Here is a 19,204-nt window from a genome sequence, read left to right as displayed (position 1 = left end):
GGCACCCGGGGGGAGGCGGGGTAGAGAGCCGGCACCCGGGGGGAGGTGGGGTAGAGAGCCGGCACCCGGGGGGAGGAGGGGTAGAGAGCTGGCACCCGGGAGGAGGCGGGTAGAGAGAGCCGGTACCCAGGGGGAGGCAGGGTAGAGAGAGCATGCACTCGGGGGAGGCGGGTAGACAGAGCCGGCACTGGGGGGGGGGGAGGCGGGGTAGAGAGCTGGCACCCGTCATCTCCAAGCAGGCAGGCGTTACCTCAGGCGGCGTGGGCGACAGCAGCTGGGGCGACTGTGGGCACAACACACAGAGTGGCCGTTAGTGCTGGGCTCGCGGGCAACTGGGGCGCCAGGGTTCTCCAGGGGCAGCGGCCCTGGGAGCACAGCGCCCCCCCCCCCGCCCTGCCACTCTCCCCCCTCCCCCCACCCCACCGCTGTCCATACTCTCCCACCAGGACTCCGACAGGGATTGGCGGGCCAGCCTCTGGGAGCACAGGCGGGGTCCTCTCAGGGAAAGACAAGGGGTGTGGCCTGTCCACGGGGCTCCTCCCACAAAAACAGGGGCCCAGGCCTCTCTAGGAAAGAGGAGAGTAGGCGTGGCCTACCCTGGGGCTCCTCCCACTCGCAGTAGGGGGCCTTCCTCTTAGGGAAAGAGTGGGTGGGGCCTGTCCACAGGGCTCCTCCCACTCCAGCAGGGGCAAGGGAGGGGATCCACTGCTGACCCTGGGCAGCAGGAAGCAGGACTCAGCAGTGACCCCCCTCTCCCCATGTACCCCCTGCTGGCCACGGGGCTCTGGGCCCAGCTCCGCCTCCCTCAGCCCTGGCTGTCTCCTCTGCACCCTGGGGACAGTGACGCCCAGGGTGCCGTGCTGCAATGGTGGCGAGAAGAGAAGCCAGAGCTGAAAACAGGGTGACAGCGGGCCTGAGAGCCAGGGTGATGGCCACGCCGCCCACACCAGCCAGGGCCCCTGAGGAGGGGCCTGGGGAGCAGGAGGGCTCCGGCGTGAGCACACCTGCCCAGGCCCACGCGGCCCATCCACCTGCTAGGCCGACCCCCGGGCAGGGCAGAAGGCACATCTGGGCACAGGGAAGCCACCCCAGGGCCTGGGGCCTGTCCGAGCCACCACACGGCCCCTCGCTGCTGCCGCTCCGTGGCTGCCCCGGAACTGCCGGTTAGGGATGTGCCCATTCACTGCTGCGGCCATCGTGGGCCCCACCCCAGCGCACCTCTGCACACACACAGCCCCTCCCACCTCTGCACACACACAGCCCCCCACCCCAGCACACCTCTGCACACACACAGCCCCCCACCCCAGCACACCTCTGCACACACACAGCCCCCTACCCCAGCACACCTCTGCACACACACAGCCCCCCAACCCAGCACACCTCTGCACACACACAGCCCCCACCCCAGCGCACCTCTGCACACACACAGCCCCTCCCACCTCTGCACACACACAGCCCCCCACCTCTGCACACCTCTGCACACACACAGCCCCCTACCCCAGCACACCTCTGCACACACACAGCCCCTCCCACCTCTGCACACACACAGCCCCCTACCCCAGCACACCTCTGCACACACACAGCCCCCTACCCCAGCACACCTCTGCACACACACAGACCCCCACCCCAGCACACCTCTGCACACACACAGCCCCCACCCCAGCACACCTCTGCACACACACAGCCCCCCCACCCCAGCACACCTCTGCACACACACAGCCCCCCACCCCAGCACACCTCTGCACACACACAGCCCCCACCCCAGCACACCTCTGCACACACACAGCCCCTCCCACCTCTGCACACACAGCCCCTCCCACCCCAGCACACCTCTGCACACACACAGCCCCCACCCCAGCACACCTCTGCACACACACAGCCCCCCACCCCAGCACACCTCTGCACACACACAGCCCCCACCCCAGCACACCTCTGCACACACACAGCCCCTCCCACCTCTGCACACACACAGCCCCCACCCCAGCACACCTCTGCACACACAGCCCCCACACCTCTGCACACACAGCCCCCACACCTCTGCACACACACAGTCCCCCCCTCAGCACACACAGCCCCCCCAGCTGGCTCTCTGCCCCTGGCTTGCTCAGGAAGGGGCCGCGGGAGGCAGAGCGGGAGCCTGGGCCCAGTGAGGCCTGAGCCCGGCTCTGGGAGGGCGCCGGGGGTCTCTGGGGAAGAAGCGGCTGGGACTGGGTCTCGGAGGGACCGTGGCCACGTTGCTTCACCCCCACCTCCCGGTGCCAGACACTGGACGACGAAGCCCAGCCTGGCTCCAGCCTACGGTCGGGGTGCAGGGTGGGATGCCCCATGCACCCTCCCCTCCCTCTCCCCATGTATGGCCGCTGCTGGCCCCGGAGCCCGTCTGCCCGTCCCAGCACTGAGCAGGCATCCGGACAGCAGCAGAGCGGGGCTGGGCTTCCCCGCACCACACACATCAAGCATGGCGCCCTGGGCCCGGGCATCACAGCAGGTCCCTGCCGAGCCCCCGAACAAGGGGGTCCCAGGGCGGCATACGGGCAGGGGCTGGCTTTTCCTGCCCTGGGTGGGCGCCCGTGCCGTGTGCCACACACAGAGAGAGCACACACACGAGGCCACGGGCCCGGCAGAAGCCAGTCGCCCTGAGGTTTCCGAAGCAAAAGCCTGGAGTAGGGCGGGGCAATCGGCTCCAGGAACGCGGGGCGGGGCGTGCCCTGGCCGGGGGTGTTCTCAGGGAAGGGAAGCCGCCCGTGTCACGCATCGCGAACGTCCTCCGACCCACGAGCCGAGGCCAGGGATTTCCACGTGCTGCCGCCTTCTCCCCAGGCACCGGCACGCCCCTGGGCTTTGCTCCATCAACTGCGGCTTTTCCAGGCCCACGCCTTCGTGGGGGGACGCCTGGGGCCACAGCGCCCTGGGGGTGACGCAAGTGAGGGGTGCACAGGTTACAGGGCGCAAAGGCTGAGCGATGTCCATGGGGTGCATCTGTGTGGACAGGGCACCCCCGAGGGATGACACCTGCCCTGCGGGGCCAGTGCTGGGGACGCAGGTGAGCGGGGCCGGGCGGGCCGGGCCGTACCTCGCTGTAGCTCTGCCTGTCGGCCGAGGAGTGGCTGACGTAGGGCGAGTAGGAGATCATGTCGGGCCGGTCGATGTTGTAGATGGCCTTGCTTTTGGGCAGAGCGGCCAGGTCCCTGTACTCCAGGATCTCATCGCCGAGCTTTGCCTGAGAGAGGGGACAGAGACAGAGCCCAGGGGGCCAGTGAGAACCAGGCCACAGCCAGAGGACAGCCCGGCACGGGGCCCCGGGCTAGAGTGCAAGCCGCCCCAGCTGTGGCCAGGGCAAAGCAGGGAGGGGCTGGGGCACAGGGCACAGGCCGGGCCAGGCTGGACACCGTGGCCGAGTGTCCTTTCCTGACTGCTCTGCCGACTCCCCCCATTCTGCACCCTGTGGGGCTCTGACCACCCCAGGCCTCTGCCCACTGCCCCCATTCTGCACCCTGCGGGGCTCTAACCACCCCAGGCCTCTGCCCACTGCCCCCATTCTGCACCCTGCGGGGCTCTGACCACCCCAGGCCTCTGCCCACTGCCCCCATTCTGCACCCTGCGGGGCTCTGACCACCCCAGGCCTCTGCCCACTGCCCCCATTCTGCACCCTGCGGGGCTCTAACCATCCCAGGCCTGAGGGCTGGGCCCACGCTGTTCCGCTCTCCCTGGCTCCCGCTCTGTGCCTCCAGCCTCAGCTGAGGCCTCTCCTCCAGGGCTCCTCTCTGGCGTCCCTTCCTCATCCGGCTGAGACTTCTCCTTGAAGCAAAGGTGCTGCTCTTTGCCCCTGCCCCTTGCAGGCCAAGGCCGGGGGCTGTGGAGGCCCAGGACTCCCCGACTCATCACCAGGTCCCTGTCCCTAACTCTGAGCTCGTCATTGCCAAGGGGCTGGGGCAGGATGGACAGAAGACATTAAACCCACGGAACGTTGGCCAAAATCATGGGGGATCTCTGGGCCCGCGTCTTCTCCCAGGTAACGGGAACAGACACAAATGCCATGGAGCTCCAGAACCCTGCATCTCACAGGTTGCCATGGAGACCCCGCCCCCAAGGACTCCCCCCTCCCCCTGCCGGCTCCCTCCCGCATTCCTCCCAATCCCTGGACAGCCCCACAGCGACAGCAAGGACCTGGACATCGCCAACAGCCCCCCACCTGCATCCCTGCCCAGGTTGCTAAGTGACCCTGCTGATCCACCTCCTCCTACACCAAGGCCTCGGGTGGTTGCCACGACAACAGGCCGCACTGTGTCATTGGCAGAAGGCCGCCCGCGTGGACAGGTGCCCCAGTGTGGCTTCCCTCTGCTTTCCCTCTCCCAGGCTCCCTCCAGCATCATGGACACCATAGCCACAGTGTAATCAGACAGGGACACATCCTGTAGCTACAGTGTAATCAGACAGGGACACATCCTGTAGTCACAGTGTAATCTGACAGGGACACATGCTGTAGCTACAGTGTAATCTGACAGGGACACATCCTGTAGTCACAGTGTAATCAGACAGGGACACATCCTGTAGTCACAGTGTAATCTGACAGGGACACATCCTATAGTCACAGTGTAATCAGACAGGGACACATCCTGTAGTCACAGTGTAATCTGACAGGGACACATCCTGTAGCCACAGTGTAATCAGACAGGGACACATCCTGTAGCCACAGTGTAATCTGACAGGGACACATCCTGTAGTCACAGTGTAATCTGACAGGGACACATCCTGTAGTCACAGTGTAATCAGACAGGGACACATCCTGTAGTCACAGTGTAATGTGACAGGGACACATCCTGTAGCCACAGTGTAATCTGACAGGGACACATCCTGTAGTCACAGTGTAATCTGACAGGGACAACATACTCCCTGCCCCCCTCCAGGCCTGCACACACACAGAGCGGAGACCCCACCCCCACCAGCTGTGCCCACTCTGGCGGGGCCACAATGAACCGTTTTGGCTTTTTCTTTTCTGCCGATGTCTATCTGCTTTTCAGAATAATCGAGGAAGAAAGAGAAAAGGCAGCAGCGCTGTCTGGCACGGCAGTGCGGTCGCCACGCGGGCTGCCTGCCTCCCACGGCGCTGGGGGTGGGGTTCCGGCCCTGCCCCCGACCCCAGCTTCCCTCAGGGCGCGCACCCCAGGGGGCCACAGCCCCGTCGCCCTCCCTGCTGACGACCGTGATAGTCCACGGGTTAGAGTTCTCACTACTGCCGCCCGTCAGAACCAAAGGCTGGGGCTGGAGCCTGGTTCAGATGCAGCTCGTGACGCTGGCAGCCCATGTGGGTACTGGTTCCGGTCCCGGCTGCTCCCCTTCTGATCCAGCTCCCCACGAATACTCCTGGGAAGGCAGTGGATGAAGGCCCAAGCACCTGGGTCCCTGCCATCCACGCTCCTGGCTCTTGGCTCCGGCCTGGCCCAGCCCCGGCCGGTGGGGGCATCTGGGGAGCGAGCCCCAGAGATCCGGATGACCTGCGCGTGACGTGAGGCGCAGACGGGGGCTGGGGGCCACGCCCCGCCTTCTGCAGAAGCCCAGGTGCTGCTGGCCTGCGTGGTGGGGGATGGGAGCCGTGATGCAGCCGACGTCCCTGCCTTGCCGGGGTGGAGCAGGGCCGAGCTCCTGTCCTCGCCTCACCCCTGGGCGCCGTCTCCCAGTCAGTGAACTGTGCACTTGCGCAAGTAAAATTAGCAAATAACACCCTCATCTCCAGGCCTAACACCCTGGCCTCGCCGCTGTGACCGACTTGGTAACACGTCTCCCGTGATTTTTCACACGCGTGCACTCACACACTCACGCTCCTCAGTGAAGATGGGGTCACGAGGTATGTAGCGTCCTCGCGTGCTCCGAGGACCTCCTGACAGTGCTGTCCACGCTCAGACACAGACAGGTGCCCTGCTCCCCGCCCCAGCTGCGGGCCGCAGGGGACGCCGCCTTGCAGCCTTAGAAACGGCAGGTGCGTGTACACCGCCCTCTGCTGGGCAAACAGGACAGCTCCCACCGCAGGTCCTGAACCCATCCCAGACGGCAGGCACCAGCCTCAGCCCGAGGCAGCGGCCAGAGCACAGGCCCAGCCTGCCGTCCCGCGGGTGGCAGCTCTCCGTGGACCCCCCAAGCCTCCTCCCCTTCCTTTACCCACTCCCCACGGAATGCTCCACTCACATAAATCACGCGGCTCGGGGACCCGGAGGTGCTGGAAGCAGGGACAGAAATGATGCTCTCCGATGAAGTCCTGGTTTCCTAGAGGAGGGGAGAGGAGGGAGAGGAGGGAGAGGAGGGGGAAGGAGGGAGAGGAGGAAGAGGAGGGGAGAGGAGGGGAGAGCGGGGGAGAGGAGGGGAGAGGAGGGGAGAGGGGGAGATGAGGGGAGAGCAGGGGAGAGGGGGAGATGAGGGGAGAGCAGGGGAGAGAGGGAGAGGAGGGGAGAAAGGGAGAGGAGGGGAGAGCGCGGGAGAGCAGGGGAGAGGAGGGGAGAGCAGGGGAGAGCGGGGGAGAGGAGGAGAGAGCAGGGAAGAGGGGGGAGAGAAGGGGAGAGGAGGGGAGAGAAGGGGAGAGGAGGGGAGAGCAGGGGAGAGCAGGGAGAGGGGGGAGAGCAGGGGAGAGGAGGGAGAGGAGGGGAGGGGGAGAGCAGGGGAGGGGGAGAGGAGGGGAGGAGGGGAGAGGAGGGAGAGGAGGGGAGGGGGAGAGCAAGGGAGGGGGAGAGCAGGGGAGGGGGGAAAGCAGGGGAGAGGGGGGAGAGCAGGGGAGAGGAGAGGGGAGGAGAGGAGAGGGGAGAGAGTGGGGGAGAGGAGGGGGAGGAGGGGAGAGGAGGGAGAGGAGGGGAGGAGGAGAGCAAGGGAGGGGGAGAGCAGGGGAGGGGAGAGAGCAGGGGGGGGGAGAGCAGGGGAGAGGAGAGGGGAGGAGGGGAGAGGGGAGAGAGCGGGGGAGAGGAGAGGGAGGAGGGGAGAGGAGGGAGAGGAGGGGAGGAGGAGAGCAAGGGAGGGGGAGAGCAGGGGAGGGGGGAGAGCAGGGGAGGGGGAGAGCAGGGGAGAGGAGAGGGGAGGAGGGGAGAGGGGAGAGAGCGGGGGAGAGGAGGGGGAGGAGGGGAGAAGAGGGAGAGGAGAGTTCAGGCTCCGGGTCTGGTGCCTTTTCTCACTTGACAAACGCGCACGTGGACCAAGCACCTGGGCCCCTCCTGGGGTTCAGGGGCGGAGCAGAGTGCTGACGCAGGCTCACAGGTGGGGTTCCTGGGACTCTTGGGGAGGGGGAGTGGAGGCGCCGAGGCAGCAGGAGGGCTCGGCAAAGCCCGTGCCGCGCACGGTGGATCCTGCCGGCCCCCCCCCCCCCGTGGAGGCGCCTCCCGGGGTGCAGGGGAAGAGGGGGCTTCCTGGCAGAAGGAGCAGCATCTGAGAGGTGCTGCGGCCAGAGGGGCGTGGCTCTGGGCGGAGGCGCACCTGCGAGGGCGGAGCTGGCGGGCAGGCAGTGGGAAGTCCTCCCTCTGTCCTGGCACAGTGTTCGGCCTCACCAGCCACAGGGCGGCGCTGGCTTGCAGATGTGTTGGTTTCTGTCTCTCCCCGGGAACCGCAGCTCCGGGGGTGGGATGGGGTGGGGGCAAGGCCTCTGTGGCTGTGCCTGGCATCCAGTAGGGTGTCCTACTCTGTCCTACCTGATCTGTCTCAGGGAGGGACGGCCACACACGTGACTTAGCAGGGGGCTCTGACCTGACAACTGCGAACAGCCCCAGCGGCCACGCATCAGCCAACGGTGTCCACGTAACAGACCCCCGGTACAACCTGGCCAGCACCTGCACACGGGGAGGGGAGCCCTCCCGGGCCCGGAGAGGAGGGCGGGAGCCGGGACAGCAGCCTCCTCGGCTCACCTGTATCTCCCCGAGACAACCAGATCCCGGCCACGCCGGTTCCCGCAAGGTCTGTGAGCCTGCTTCTGAGATCAGATCTGGGAGCGCTTGGGGGGCCCAGACGTGTGGTGGGGGTCGGAAGTGAGGGGCTTTTGCAGTCACTTGAACTGTGTGTTTGTGCCCCAATTCTTAGGCCGTCAGTGTGTGCTACATGGGCACAGGGGGTGGCCCGGACGGCCTCGGAGACTGACGGCCCTCGTTCTACCTGGGGTAACTGCTTGCCTGACCTACCTGTTCACACCTGGCCACCCCCGCAGCCAGCCGCCCCACCCCCGCCCCGGCTCAGGCCCCAGGGCCACGTCCTCGCGGGGTGGGGTGGGGGGACAAAGGCGGCGCAGAGCGGCGAGGAGCAGGGATTCGGGCACCCACCTTGTTCCTGTCCTCAGTCCTGGCTGCCTGTCGACACGCCGGGTGCCAGATGGAGGAGCCTGCGGGCAGACCCCCCCCCCCAGGGGGAAGTCGTTAGAGCCGTCTCCCGCAAACGCAGGCCCGCGGCGGGGGGATGTCAGGGGGACGCAGCTTGGCGCCCTCGCCCGACACTCGCCTGCCTGCCCTGCAGTGGCCCTGGGTGCCCTTCTGTGTGAGGTCCGTGCCGGGCACGGAGCTCGCAGGTGTGGCCCAGCTGTGAGGCCATGGTGCGGAGGGGCAAGCGCACGCCCAGGCGCTGAGGCTCCCACAGGCGGCAGCTCAGGGGCTGTGCGACGGGGGCGGCGGGGGCGCCCAGCCTAGGGTGGCCAGAGGAGCGGGTGCTGGAGAGGTGTGGGTGCAGAGGCAGCGGGGGGGGCTCCCTGGGGGGCAGTTCCTGCCTTACTGGGCTCAGCCCAACCAGGGGACCGCAGGGGCTGAGGTTGGGGGCTCAGCGGGCAGGGCCCTCAGCCAAGAGGCAGGAAGGAGCCCCTTGGGTAGATGCTGGGCCTGTTCCTTAGGGCACGGGGTGTCGAGCAGGGAGTGGGCCAGGAGCTGGGCGTGAGGCCCGAGCCCATCGGGAACGCGGTCTCTCCCCCTGCAGCCTCTGCCTCTCAGCGCATCAACAGCCGCCACCCCCCACCCCGCAGGCCACCAGCACCCAGCACCCCGGCTCCCTGCCCTCTACCTGCCCCGTCCCTCCCCACCCCAAACCAGGCCAATGACAGCCCTGCCCTGTGCCGGCACCCAGGGACTCTGACAGCCGTCAGCTGGGGAGGGAGCAGGGGGCCGACGTGTGACCAGCCCCTTCCCTGCGCCTGGGGGCCTGTGGGGGTCCGCCCACCCTTCCAGAGCCAGGGCGCTCGTCTCTCCTCTCGGGGTCCACACTTGGCTGCCCCCGCTGCCCCCGCTGCCCCCAGGTGCTGTCCCCCCTCCTCTGCCAGCCACCAAGGCCCTGTGTTAGTCCACGGCCTGGCTCTCTCCCCCTGGAAGTCTGAGTGGGACTTGGCTCCCCAAGCTCACACAGATGAGGAGGCCCCAAGAGACTACGGCTGGGGGGTAGGGGGCCATTATCAGGCGGCTGGGTGGGGGCAGAGCTTTGGGACGGAAGCAGGATGGCCTGATAAGGAGGGCGGCAGGTGACCGTCCCTCGCCAACCTCCGGCCTCACCGGACGCCCCCGTGCCTGTCAGCTCCCCGCTCCCTTCGCCGGAGTCCCCGAGCGGGGCGCCTGGGGAGGATGGGGTTTATTTCGGACTGGAGGTGCGCGGCCGTTAGTCCGGCATCTGGTGGGGGCTGCAGTGGAGCTGGTGGGGGAGAAAGCCGAGACCAGTGCCCAGGTTCACACACAGCTTCCTGCCAAGGCCCGCGCCCAGGGCTACAGACCTCCTGGCAGGTGCACGTCCCCCGGTAATCCTCCAGCCATTAGAGCTAATCCCCCGCCCGCTCACTCAGGGCTTCCAGGCCTGCGTGAGCTTGGGGAGCCGAGTCCTGCTCAATCCACAGCACTGGGAATGTGCGTATAAAGCAGTTTTTAATGTTTCTTCAGTATAAGTGTAACAGAATTTCCTCACTAAAAATCAGAAACCGAGGGGTCGGCAGGTTAACCAGCATCCCGTGTGAGCGCCAGTTCGAGTCCCGGCTGCTCCACTTCCTATCCAGCTCCCTGCTGTGGCCTGGGAGAGCAGCAGAAGATGGCCCAAGTGCTTGGGCCCCTGCACCTGCGTGGGAGACCTGGAAGAAGCTCCGGGCTCCTGCTTCCATCTGGCCCAGCCCCAGTTGCTGTGGGCATTTGGGGAGGGAACCAGGAGATGGAAGATCTCCGTCTGTCTGGGCCTCTGTCGTGCCTCCCCGCTCTGTATCTCTCAAATGAGTAAATACGTCTTCTACAAAGATACAGAAACGTAACAGCATGCGCCTCTGCACGCCGCACCCTGAGGGCGTGAAGTTCAGAGCACACACGCGATGTCATCCCCCGCAACTTTTACTTAAAACTGTCTTAGGCGACCCCCCTGCACGTAAGCACCAGTGTGACCGCGAGGCCTAGGCCAAGGCCCAACCCCAGGCAGGGGACGCCAGGGGCCACTCCCGCGCCGCGCCGTCTGCATCGAGCCGCGGGGCTGTGTCCCGCACGGATGGACACTTGCTCCCCGGAGGCGGGATCTCAGGCCGAGGGCGTGGCTGAGGGGGGCACTTGAGAATTTTTGCAGCGTCCTTGTGTGTGTCCCCTCCAGCTGGGAAAGGGGCCGTCCCCTTGAGTGCTCGCCCTTTCTTGGCATCTTGGTCGTCACAACGGGACCCTCGTCCAGGGGCCCGCACATCCCGGGGCTCTGTTGCACCAGGGTCTCCCTGTCAAGCACCCCCTTCGTGGAGCCCCGGCCCCTGGGACGGGCACGCGGGGTGGGGGCCCCAAAGCTCCCCGGGCAGACCCCTTTCTACCACGCCTGCCGTGGGGACGGGCCCGGCTCAGCACGCACAGAAGTCCTGTCCGGTGATGGCAGCTGGCCCCAGGCCAGCGTCACGAAGGGCGTCTTTGTTCCCCGAGACCCGGCCACGCCTGACGCCAGCTCGTGTCCCCGTGTCGGTGCCGGGCGTGAGTCAGCCCCCTTGTGCCGCAGCACCATTCATTCACGGAAGGCCGGGCACCACAGAGCAACCCTCCCCGCCCAGACAGGGCCTCAGGCAGGGGACAGCCGGCGACGCTGGGGACGTCACCCGCCAGGGAGAGCCTCAGAAAGGGCAGCCTGTCCGGCATGCAGCCCAGATGCCGCCGAGTGAGGTCATCGGTGGCCTGTCCCTGCACCTGACACCAGCGCCACTCAGCCGGGCCTCGGGGGTCCCTGGAGACAGGCGCTGTGGCCACAGAGGATGCCTCCGCCCCGGAGCAGGCTCGCCTAGTGCCGCCGCCGGCCCGCACCCGCCTTCTGCGTGTCTTTCACCCTGGACTCCCAGCCCCTCTTGGAGCTGGGCCCTGGAGGTCACGCAGTTCTCCGGGCCACTGCTCACGCCTTCTCCATCACCCGACGGCTGTCCCGGGGCTCTGTCCCAGCTGAGGACAGGGGAGGCAGGGATCCCCGCCTCCCTCGTCCCTCCCAGCGACGCCACCGTCGTAAGGACAGAAGTGGCAGTCACCAGCTGTGGCCGGAGCATCAGCCTCACTGCTAAAGCATGTTCGTCCCGCCCCCCGCTCGCCAGCTCGGTGGTCCCGAGGGCGCCCTCCTTGACTTTAGTATCCGAATGCGTCTGGGGGACTTCCCCTGAAATGGCTTCTTCCAGAATGTTCCTCCGGCCAATGCTCTGGTAGCTGCCAGTGTGGCCAGCGTCCCGCTGCTGATGGGGTGTGGCAGGGGACACCCGACCGCACACTGGGGCCCACCCCTAGCAGAGGCCTAAAGCGCCAGCCCCACCACAGCCACGTCTGCCTCACTTTTGCCGCGGGGACGCTGGGCTCTGAGCTGGCCTCTGGCCCTTTGCTCGGGGTGCTCACCCGAGGCCCCGGGGGAAGCCGGCCAGGTGTGACCCTGGGCGCGGCGGGGACCCGAGCCCCGGGGACGCTTACCTTGCAGGTACATCTCCTCGCCCTCGGCGAACATCTGGCCGCACCGGCCGCATAGCGCGCACGACGGGTGGTAGTGCTTCTCCCCCGCCTGCGGGAAGCAGACACCGGTGTCACCGCACAGAGCCGGGGCGCTGCCGTCCCAGGGCCCCCCGCCGCGGTCCACGCAGTCCCACGTGCAACCTGGGTGGGGGTGGTCCCAGGCTGCCCAAGGCGCTGCGTGAAGGCAGGCTGAGAGCCACCCAGCTTCTGGGGGCCCAGGGGTGCTGCTGCCCCCCCCCCAGCGGAGAGGGAGGGGCCTGCCCCAGCTGCTTTCTCTCCAGAAGGAGGGGGCAGGCAGAGGAGGGAGGAGGAGAGGCGGGGGGGGGGGGCGCAGAGGATGCTGGGTGCGGGGTGGAAACATTTGATTTCACATTCTTATCTGTGCCGTTGGCCCCATTGGCATTTTCTACCTGAACGCCTGATCCTGTGTCTAATTACATCACAGGCTCACGCCGAGGCAGCTGCGGAACGATGCTGCCCGCCCGCTCCCGCGAGCACGCCTGGCGCAGGAGAAAGGATCCCAGCGCCGGTGGGGGTGGGGGACGCGGCGCCAAGGCCACACGCCCTGCTCTCCCCGAATCGGAGACGTGCCCCGTACCCCCACCCGAGGCAGCGCCCCCACTTCCTCCTGTCCCCGCCCCGCCCCCACAGGCAGGACACAGGGAGGAAGGCCCACAGCACGCTCCTGTCACAAGGTCCCCTTGCCGGACCTCAGGCTGAGCCACGGCTCCTTGCGTCCACAGGCAAACGCGTCCCTTCAGGTGGCCCTGCAGGCGGCACCTGCCGTCCCCAGCTCTCCAGCCCCTGCCCGCACTCGCGCCGGCTCTGCCGCCCGGAATGTTGCTATCACATCCCAAGTGCCGCCTCCTCTCGGGAGCCCTCCCTGAGCCCTCCCAGCCCCGTGCACACTGCTCAGCAGGTGTCCGGGCTGGCCCTCCCCGCCCCAGGGCCAGCCTGTCTGGTGCAGAGCCGGGCACCTGGGCCATTGCAGGGCTGCAAGGCCCGAGGTGGGCACAGCCCGTGCAGAGCTGTCAGCGAGGGAAGGGGACGGGAGCGCCACCTGACGCCCGAGGCTTCACCACGTCCTTACCGAGCCCAGCGGGGACTCGAGACCCCACCTGTCCTCACACCCACCTCCCCCAGGTGCCGGCCCCTCTTCTCACAGGAGCCCCACAGAGGCCATGCAGGGGAGACGCACATCGAGAGGGAAGACACAGCCTGCAGTCTACACAGCACATCCACACGGCAGGTCCACACGGCACATCCACATGGCAGGTCTACATGGCAGGTCTACACGGCAGGTCTACATGGCACATCCACATGGCAGGTCCACATGGCACGTCCACATGGCACATCCACACGGCAGGTCTACATGGCAGGTCTACACGGCAGGTCCACATGGCACATCCACACGGCAGGTCTACATGGCAGGTCTACACGGCAGGTCTACATGGCACATCCACATGGCACATCCACACGGCAGGTCCACATGGCACGTCCACATGGCACATCCACACGGCAGGTCTACATGGCAGGTCTACACGGCAGGTCCACATGGCACATCCACACGGCAGGTCTACATGGCAGGTCTACACGGCAGGTCCACATGGCACATCCACACGGCAGGTCTACATGGCAGGTCTACACGGCAGGTCCACATGGCACATCCACACGGCAGGTCTACATGGCAGGTCTACACGGCAGGTCCACATGGCACATCCACATGGCAGGTCCACATGGCACATCCACACGGCAGGTCTACATAGCAGGTCTACACGGCAGGTCCACATGACATGTCCACATGGCACATCCACACGGCAGGTCTACATGGCAGGTCCACATGGTACATCCACACAGCACATCTACATAGCACGTCTACACGGCAGGTCCACACAGCACATCCACACAGCACATCTACATGGCATGTCCACACAGCAGGTCTACACAGCACGTCTACATGGCACATCCACATGGCTCGTCTACACGGCAGGTCTACATGGCACGTCTACACGGCACGTCCACACGGCAGGTCTACATGGCAGGTCTACACGGCATGTCTACATGGCACATCCACATGGCACGCAGGTCTACATGGCAGTTCTACATGGCACATCCACATGGCAGGCAGGTCTACACGGCAGGTCTACATGGCTGCCCACTCCCCACGCTGTGCAAGGGGACCCTCGTGCCTGGGTGCTCACTGGGGGCTCTGACACAGTGGGCTCAGGAGCGGCGCAGAGACCCCGCCCCAGCAGAGGAGCTGACAGCAGGCTGTCCTGCGGCCCCACGTCCCTCGCACACCGGGACCAGGGGCACAGCCGCTGAGCGCGTCACAGACAAAGGCTTGGAGCGAGGCCTGGGCTGCAGGGGTCGGCACACGGAGCGGGGATGTGAGGGTTGGGCCAGGGGTGGGCGTGTGCAGGGGGTCTCTGTCTACTGCGTGTGCCTTGAGTCTAAATCCGTGTCTGTGTGTCTGTGTGTCCATCTCGGTAGGTGCCTGTGTATGTGTGTGTGTGGCTGTGTGTATGTGTGGCGTGTGTGTGTGTGAGTGCATGTGGCTTTGTGTGTGAGTGCGGCTATGTCTGTCTCTGGGTGTGTGTGCATCTACAGCTGTGTGTGTATGTGTGGTGTGTGTGTGTGTGTGCATGTGGCTTCGTGTGTGAGTGCGGCTATGTCTGTCTCTGGGTGTGTGTGCATCTACAGCTGTGTGTGTATGCATGTGTCTGTGTGTGTGCACCTAAAGCTCTGTGCACGTGTGTACATGTGCGTGTCTATGTGTGTATGTGTGTGCATGTATGTCTGTACCTACAGCCGTGTGTGTCTGTGTGTGTCTAGCTCTAGTTGTGTGTCTGTTTATGTGTGTGTGTGCAACTACAGCTGTGTCCGTGTGTACATGTGTGGCTATGAGTCTCTGGTTGTGTGTCTGTGCAACTACAGGTTTGTGTGGTTGTGTGTGCATGTGTGGTTGTGTGTCTCTGGTTGTGTGTGTGTATGTATGGCTGTGTGTCTCTGGTTGTGTGTGTGCATATGTGGCTGTGCACCCTCAGCTATGTGTGGCTGTGTGTGTATGTGTGGCTGTCTCTGGTTGTGTGTCTGTGTGTACGTGTGTGGCTGTACACCTACAGCTGTGTGTCTGTGTGTGCGTGTGTGGCTGTGCGGCTTTCTCTGGTTGTGTGTGTGTGCATGTGTGGCTGTGTGTCTGTCTCTGGCTGTGTGTCTGTGTGTGCGTGTGTGGCTGTGTGCCTGTCTCTGGCTGTGTGTTTGTGTGTGTGTGTGTGGCTGTGTGGCTGTCTCTGGTTGTGTGTGTATATGGCTGTGCACCTATAGCTGTGTCTGTGTGTGCATGTGTAGTTGTGTGTGTGTGTGTGTGGCTGTGTATCTGTCTCTGGTTGTGTGTCTGTGAGTGTGTGTGGCTGTGTGTCTGTCTCTGGTTGTATGTGTGCATGTGTGGCTGTGCACCGACAGGTGTGTGCGTCTGTGTGTGCGTGTGTGCCTGTGTGTCTATCTCTGGTTGTGTGTATGTGCGTGTGTGGTTGTGTGGCTGTCTCTGATTGTGTGTGTGCATGTGTGGCTGTGCACCTATAGCTGTGTGTGTCTGTGTGTGCATGTGTGGCTGTGTGTGTGTGCGTGTGTGGCTGTCTCTGGTGTGTCTGTGCATGTGTGGCTGTGTGTGTGTGTCTCTGGTTGTGTGTGTGTGTGGCTGTGCACCTACAGCTGTGTGTGTCTGTGTGTGCGTGTGTGGCTGTGTGTGTGCATGTGTGGCTCTGTGGCTGTCTCTGGTGGTCTGTGTGTGTGTGGCTGTGCACCTACAGCTGTGTGTGTCTGTGTGTGTGTCTGTGTGTGTGTGCGTGTGTGGCTGTCTCTGGTTATGTGTGTGTGGCTGTGTGGCTGTCTCTGGTTGTGTGTCTGTGTGTGCGTGTGTGGCTGTCTCTGGTTGTGTGTCTGTGTGTGCGTGTGTGGCTGTGTGTCTCTGGCTGTGGCTGTGTACCCACAGCTGTGCCCATGTCACTGGGGTGTCTGGGAGAATCTGGACCCAGGACTTCTCGACGCTGGCTTCGGCGTGGGGCGCTCCTGACACAGGGCCGTCCTCTGCGTGCTGGGTGATGAGCAGGAAACCCCCTCCGAGCGCGCTAAGTACACCCGAGGGAGACAGCCTGCTTGTCTGGACGCTTCCTTTCCTGCCAGGGCGTGGACGGAAGGAAGGCGCCCCCACTGATGGGGTCAAGTGGACGGGGCCCACAGGGAGGAGGGGGCGCATCCGTAAGGGCCGGGCTGAGGCCTCAGTGCCATGGAAGGGCCAGGCCAGGGTGGGCACCCCGTGAGCACAGGAGGGGCTCCAAGGTGAGCTACAGGTGTGCAAGGAGGGCATCGGGAGGGAAGAGAGATGGGCTCACGGATCCCAGAGGGATGCGGGATGTCTGGTTACCATGGAGACAGCCAGGTGCACCTGCTGCACCAGCCCCCCCCCCAGCAGTGGCTCTGCCAGGGTCAAGGTGCACCTGTGAGGGCAGGGGGAGCAAGGTAGGGGGAGACTGGGCTCGGAGCACAGATTGACCCCTGACCCAGGCCAGCACACGCATGTCCCTGGACACCAACCCCTGACTAGGCCAGCACACATGTGTCCCTGTGACACTGACCCCCTGACCTAGGCCAGCACACATGTGTCCCTTTGACACCAACCCCCTGACCCAGGCCAGCACATGCGTGTCCCTGTGACACTGACCCCCTGACCTAGGCCAGCACACATGTGTCCCTTTGACACCAACCCCCTGACCCAGGCCAGCACATGCGTGTCCCTGTGACACTGACCCCCTGACCCGGGGCCAGCACACACATGTCCCTGTGACACTGACACCCTGACCCAGGCCAGCACATGTGTGTCCCTGTGACTGACACCGACCCCCTGACCCAGGCCAGCATACACATGTCCCTAGACACTGACCCCCTGACCCGGGGCTAGCACACACGTGTCCCTGTGACACCAACCCCCTGACCTAGGCCAGCACACGAGTGTCCCTGTGAGTGACACCGACCCTCTGACCCAGGCCAGCACATGCGTGTCCCTGTGAGTGACACCGACCCTCTGACCCAGGCCAGCACATGCGTGTCCCTGTGACACCGACCCTCCGACCCGGGCCAGCACACGCGTGACCCTGTGACTCCGACCCCCTGCGGTGATTCCACCAGCACAGCCCCCACCCCGCCAGCCTTGCAGCAGGTGCAGCCTCACCACGGGCTCAGAGGGAGAGCGAGCCCGGGGGGAGGAACCCCGTCCCCAGCCAGCGTGCGTTTCCTGGGGTGCCCGCCGCACAGACGCAGCCCGGTGGGTGCCGGGGGCCATGGTGCCGACAGGCACTTAGCAGGTGGGGGAGGGGGCTGGGCGCCCCGTGCAGCCCCTGCTGGCGCCCGGCCGCGTCCTACCTGCAGAGTCCCAGCCCCGGGCCCGGCGATGCCTGCGGAGCTCTGCCGCCTGGAACCGCGTGGTGAGGTTCTCCCTCACCCTGCAGCCGCGAGAGCCCACCGCATGCCGGGCCCGCGTCGGGCGGTGCCTGCGCGGAGGCAGCTCCCGTGTCCCCGCCCGTGGCTCCCGCCTGCTCAGAGCGGCAGCCTTGCTGCGCCTGGCTGCACCCGCGCCTCCCGCAGAGACAAAAACAAAAGCATCCATCTTCCCGGAGCAGCCAGGCCCAGCGAGGAGGGAGCTGCCCTGGCCTGCGCAGCGCCCGACGGCTCACCGCACACGGGTCACCTTAGTCCCCCGTCCATCCAGGGGCGGACGATGGCCCTCCAGAGCCCCTCTCCGCCAGCAGCTGCGGGGGCAGCGCCGAGCTGCCGGCACCCACTCCAGCCAGAGCAGCGGGGGCTGGGCCAAACCCACCCCGCCCCCTCACGCCGGGGCCTCTCTTCGGGGGAGGGGCTGTCTCCCGAGAGGTCAGGAAGGAGGTGGGGGGCAGCAGCAGCCGGTGGTGGAGCTGAGGGGCACTCAACTTTGGGCCACGGGGAGCGCGAGGTAGACGCGGGACCCATGCCCAAGACCTGTGTCTGCGTGTGCAAGGGGCCCCTCGGGTCGGGGGAAGCCCTGACTCGGGTCATCTCGGGGGCAGCAGCCCAGGCACCCACGCACAGCTGCGAGGGACCGAGCGGTCGGCAGGTGGTAAGGCCCTGCCTCGTCGCCATGGCACCCCAGCCAAGCCCCAGCCCCCGCACTGGCAAGGCCCAGGGTCCACCACTGCTGTGACCTCCACGGGAGGAGAGGGCCCACAGCCCAGGGCCTGGGCACAGCCCTCTCCCTGCCCATGGGTCCTGCTGGTCACCTGCTGCCTCGCCCACAGGCCACACGCTGGACGTCACAGCTGCCTGCCCCAGCACAGAGCACAGGCCCCAGGCCCCACCACGGCTTTCTCTTGGGGAACAAAACGCAGAAAACGTGTACCGCGTGTGACTTCCATGCAGGGGACACACCCAGGTCACTGCTGCCCCCACCCCGTAACCGCCACCCACGCCGCTTGTCAGGTGACCACGCTGGCCTCCCACTCGGACTCAGACCAGTGCCATCCCTGTCCCCCGGTGCACAGCTCGGAGTCCCACGCTGGCCAGGGAAAGGCCGGGACAGGGGATCCCAAGTTCTTCCTGTCTCAACTCTTTCTGTAAAGCGGCACAGAACCAGCACCCCAGGAAGGCGTCCTGGAGGCGGCGGCCCCGAGGCTGAGGAAGCGTCCGGCGGCCCCCTTACCTCCAGCACGCGGCCCGTGATGTACTTGTCACAGCCGTCACAGCGGATGCCGAACTCGCTGTGGTAGTCAGCCTCACAGTAGGGCAGCCCGTCCCTGCAAGGAGGCGGGCGGTCAGGACCGGCGGGCTCCCCAACACCCGGGGAGGGCCCCAACACCAGCAGCCTCCCCGCGGGGGACGGCCCCTCCAGGCACCCCGCCTGCCCACTCCCTGCCGGCCGCTCCCCATCGGACGAGCACGGGGCGGCAGCCGCTGCAGAGCCTGCACGCAGGGGCCCAGCCACCCCCGGCCGGCCCAACGCCCCGCCTCCACCTCCGGGGTGTGAGCAGGGCACCCTCTTTGGGTGCGTGGGTGGCAAGAAGCCCAGGTGCAGGGGTCAGGGCAAGACCTCACGAGGCTGCCCTGGGACACGGGGGTGACACGCGTGGAGGGTTCCCAGGGATGTCCCTGTTCTGTCCCCCGCACGGATGTTTCTCTGTGCGCCCCACACTGCTCACAGCACCGGGGACTGGAGACGGCGCTCCGCTCCCCGGCCACCGGCTGGGACTCCGCGCCTG

The 19,204-nt window shown here is 65.9% G+C and overlaps 1 protein-coding gene across 8 annotated transcripts in view; it reads right to left on the bottom strand.

Moving 5' to 3' along the window:
* The window catches only part of ABLIM2 (actin binding LIM protein family member 2), a 112,687-nt gene that overhangs the window by 42,859 nt on the left and 50,624 nt on the right, over positions 1–19,204 (bottom strand). For 7 of the 8 annotated variants that reach the window (XR_016228646.1, XR_016228650.1, XR_016228653.1 and 4 more), the window contains exons 6-11: positions 18,649–18,742; positions 11,880–11,967; positions 8,286–8,344; positions 6,184–6,261; positions 3,074–3,220; positions 251–283 (exon numbers count right to left, since the gene is read on the bottom strand). Coding sequence is in view for 1 of the 8 variants with exons in the window: in XM_070068010.2 (XP_069924111.1) it covers positions 251–283; positions 3,074–3,220; positions 6,184–6,261; positions 8,286–8,344; positions 11,880–11,967; positions 18,649–18,742 (499 nt within the window). In the remaining 7 variants the exon portion in view is untranslated. Of the gene's footprint in view, positions 1–250; positions 284–3,073; positions 3,221–6,183; positions 6,262–8,285; positions 8,345–11,879; positions 11,968–17,339; positions 17,477–18,648; positions 18,743–19,204 lie in introns of those variants that run through there. The other variant, XR_016228655.1, reaches the window with a different exon arrangement.

Source organism: Oryctolagus cuniculus, chromosome 2, assembly GCF_051225735.1.
Source record: "Oryctolagus cuniculus isolate XC-2025 breed Fujian yellow rabbit chromosome 2, ASM5122573v1, whole genome shotgun sequence".
NCBI classification, from domain to species: Eukaryota; Metazoa; Chordata; class Mammalia; order Lagomorpha; family Leporidae; genus Oryctolagus; species Oryctolagus cuniculus.
This window is presented reverse-complemented; position numbering and strand designations above follow the sequence as displayed.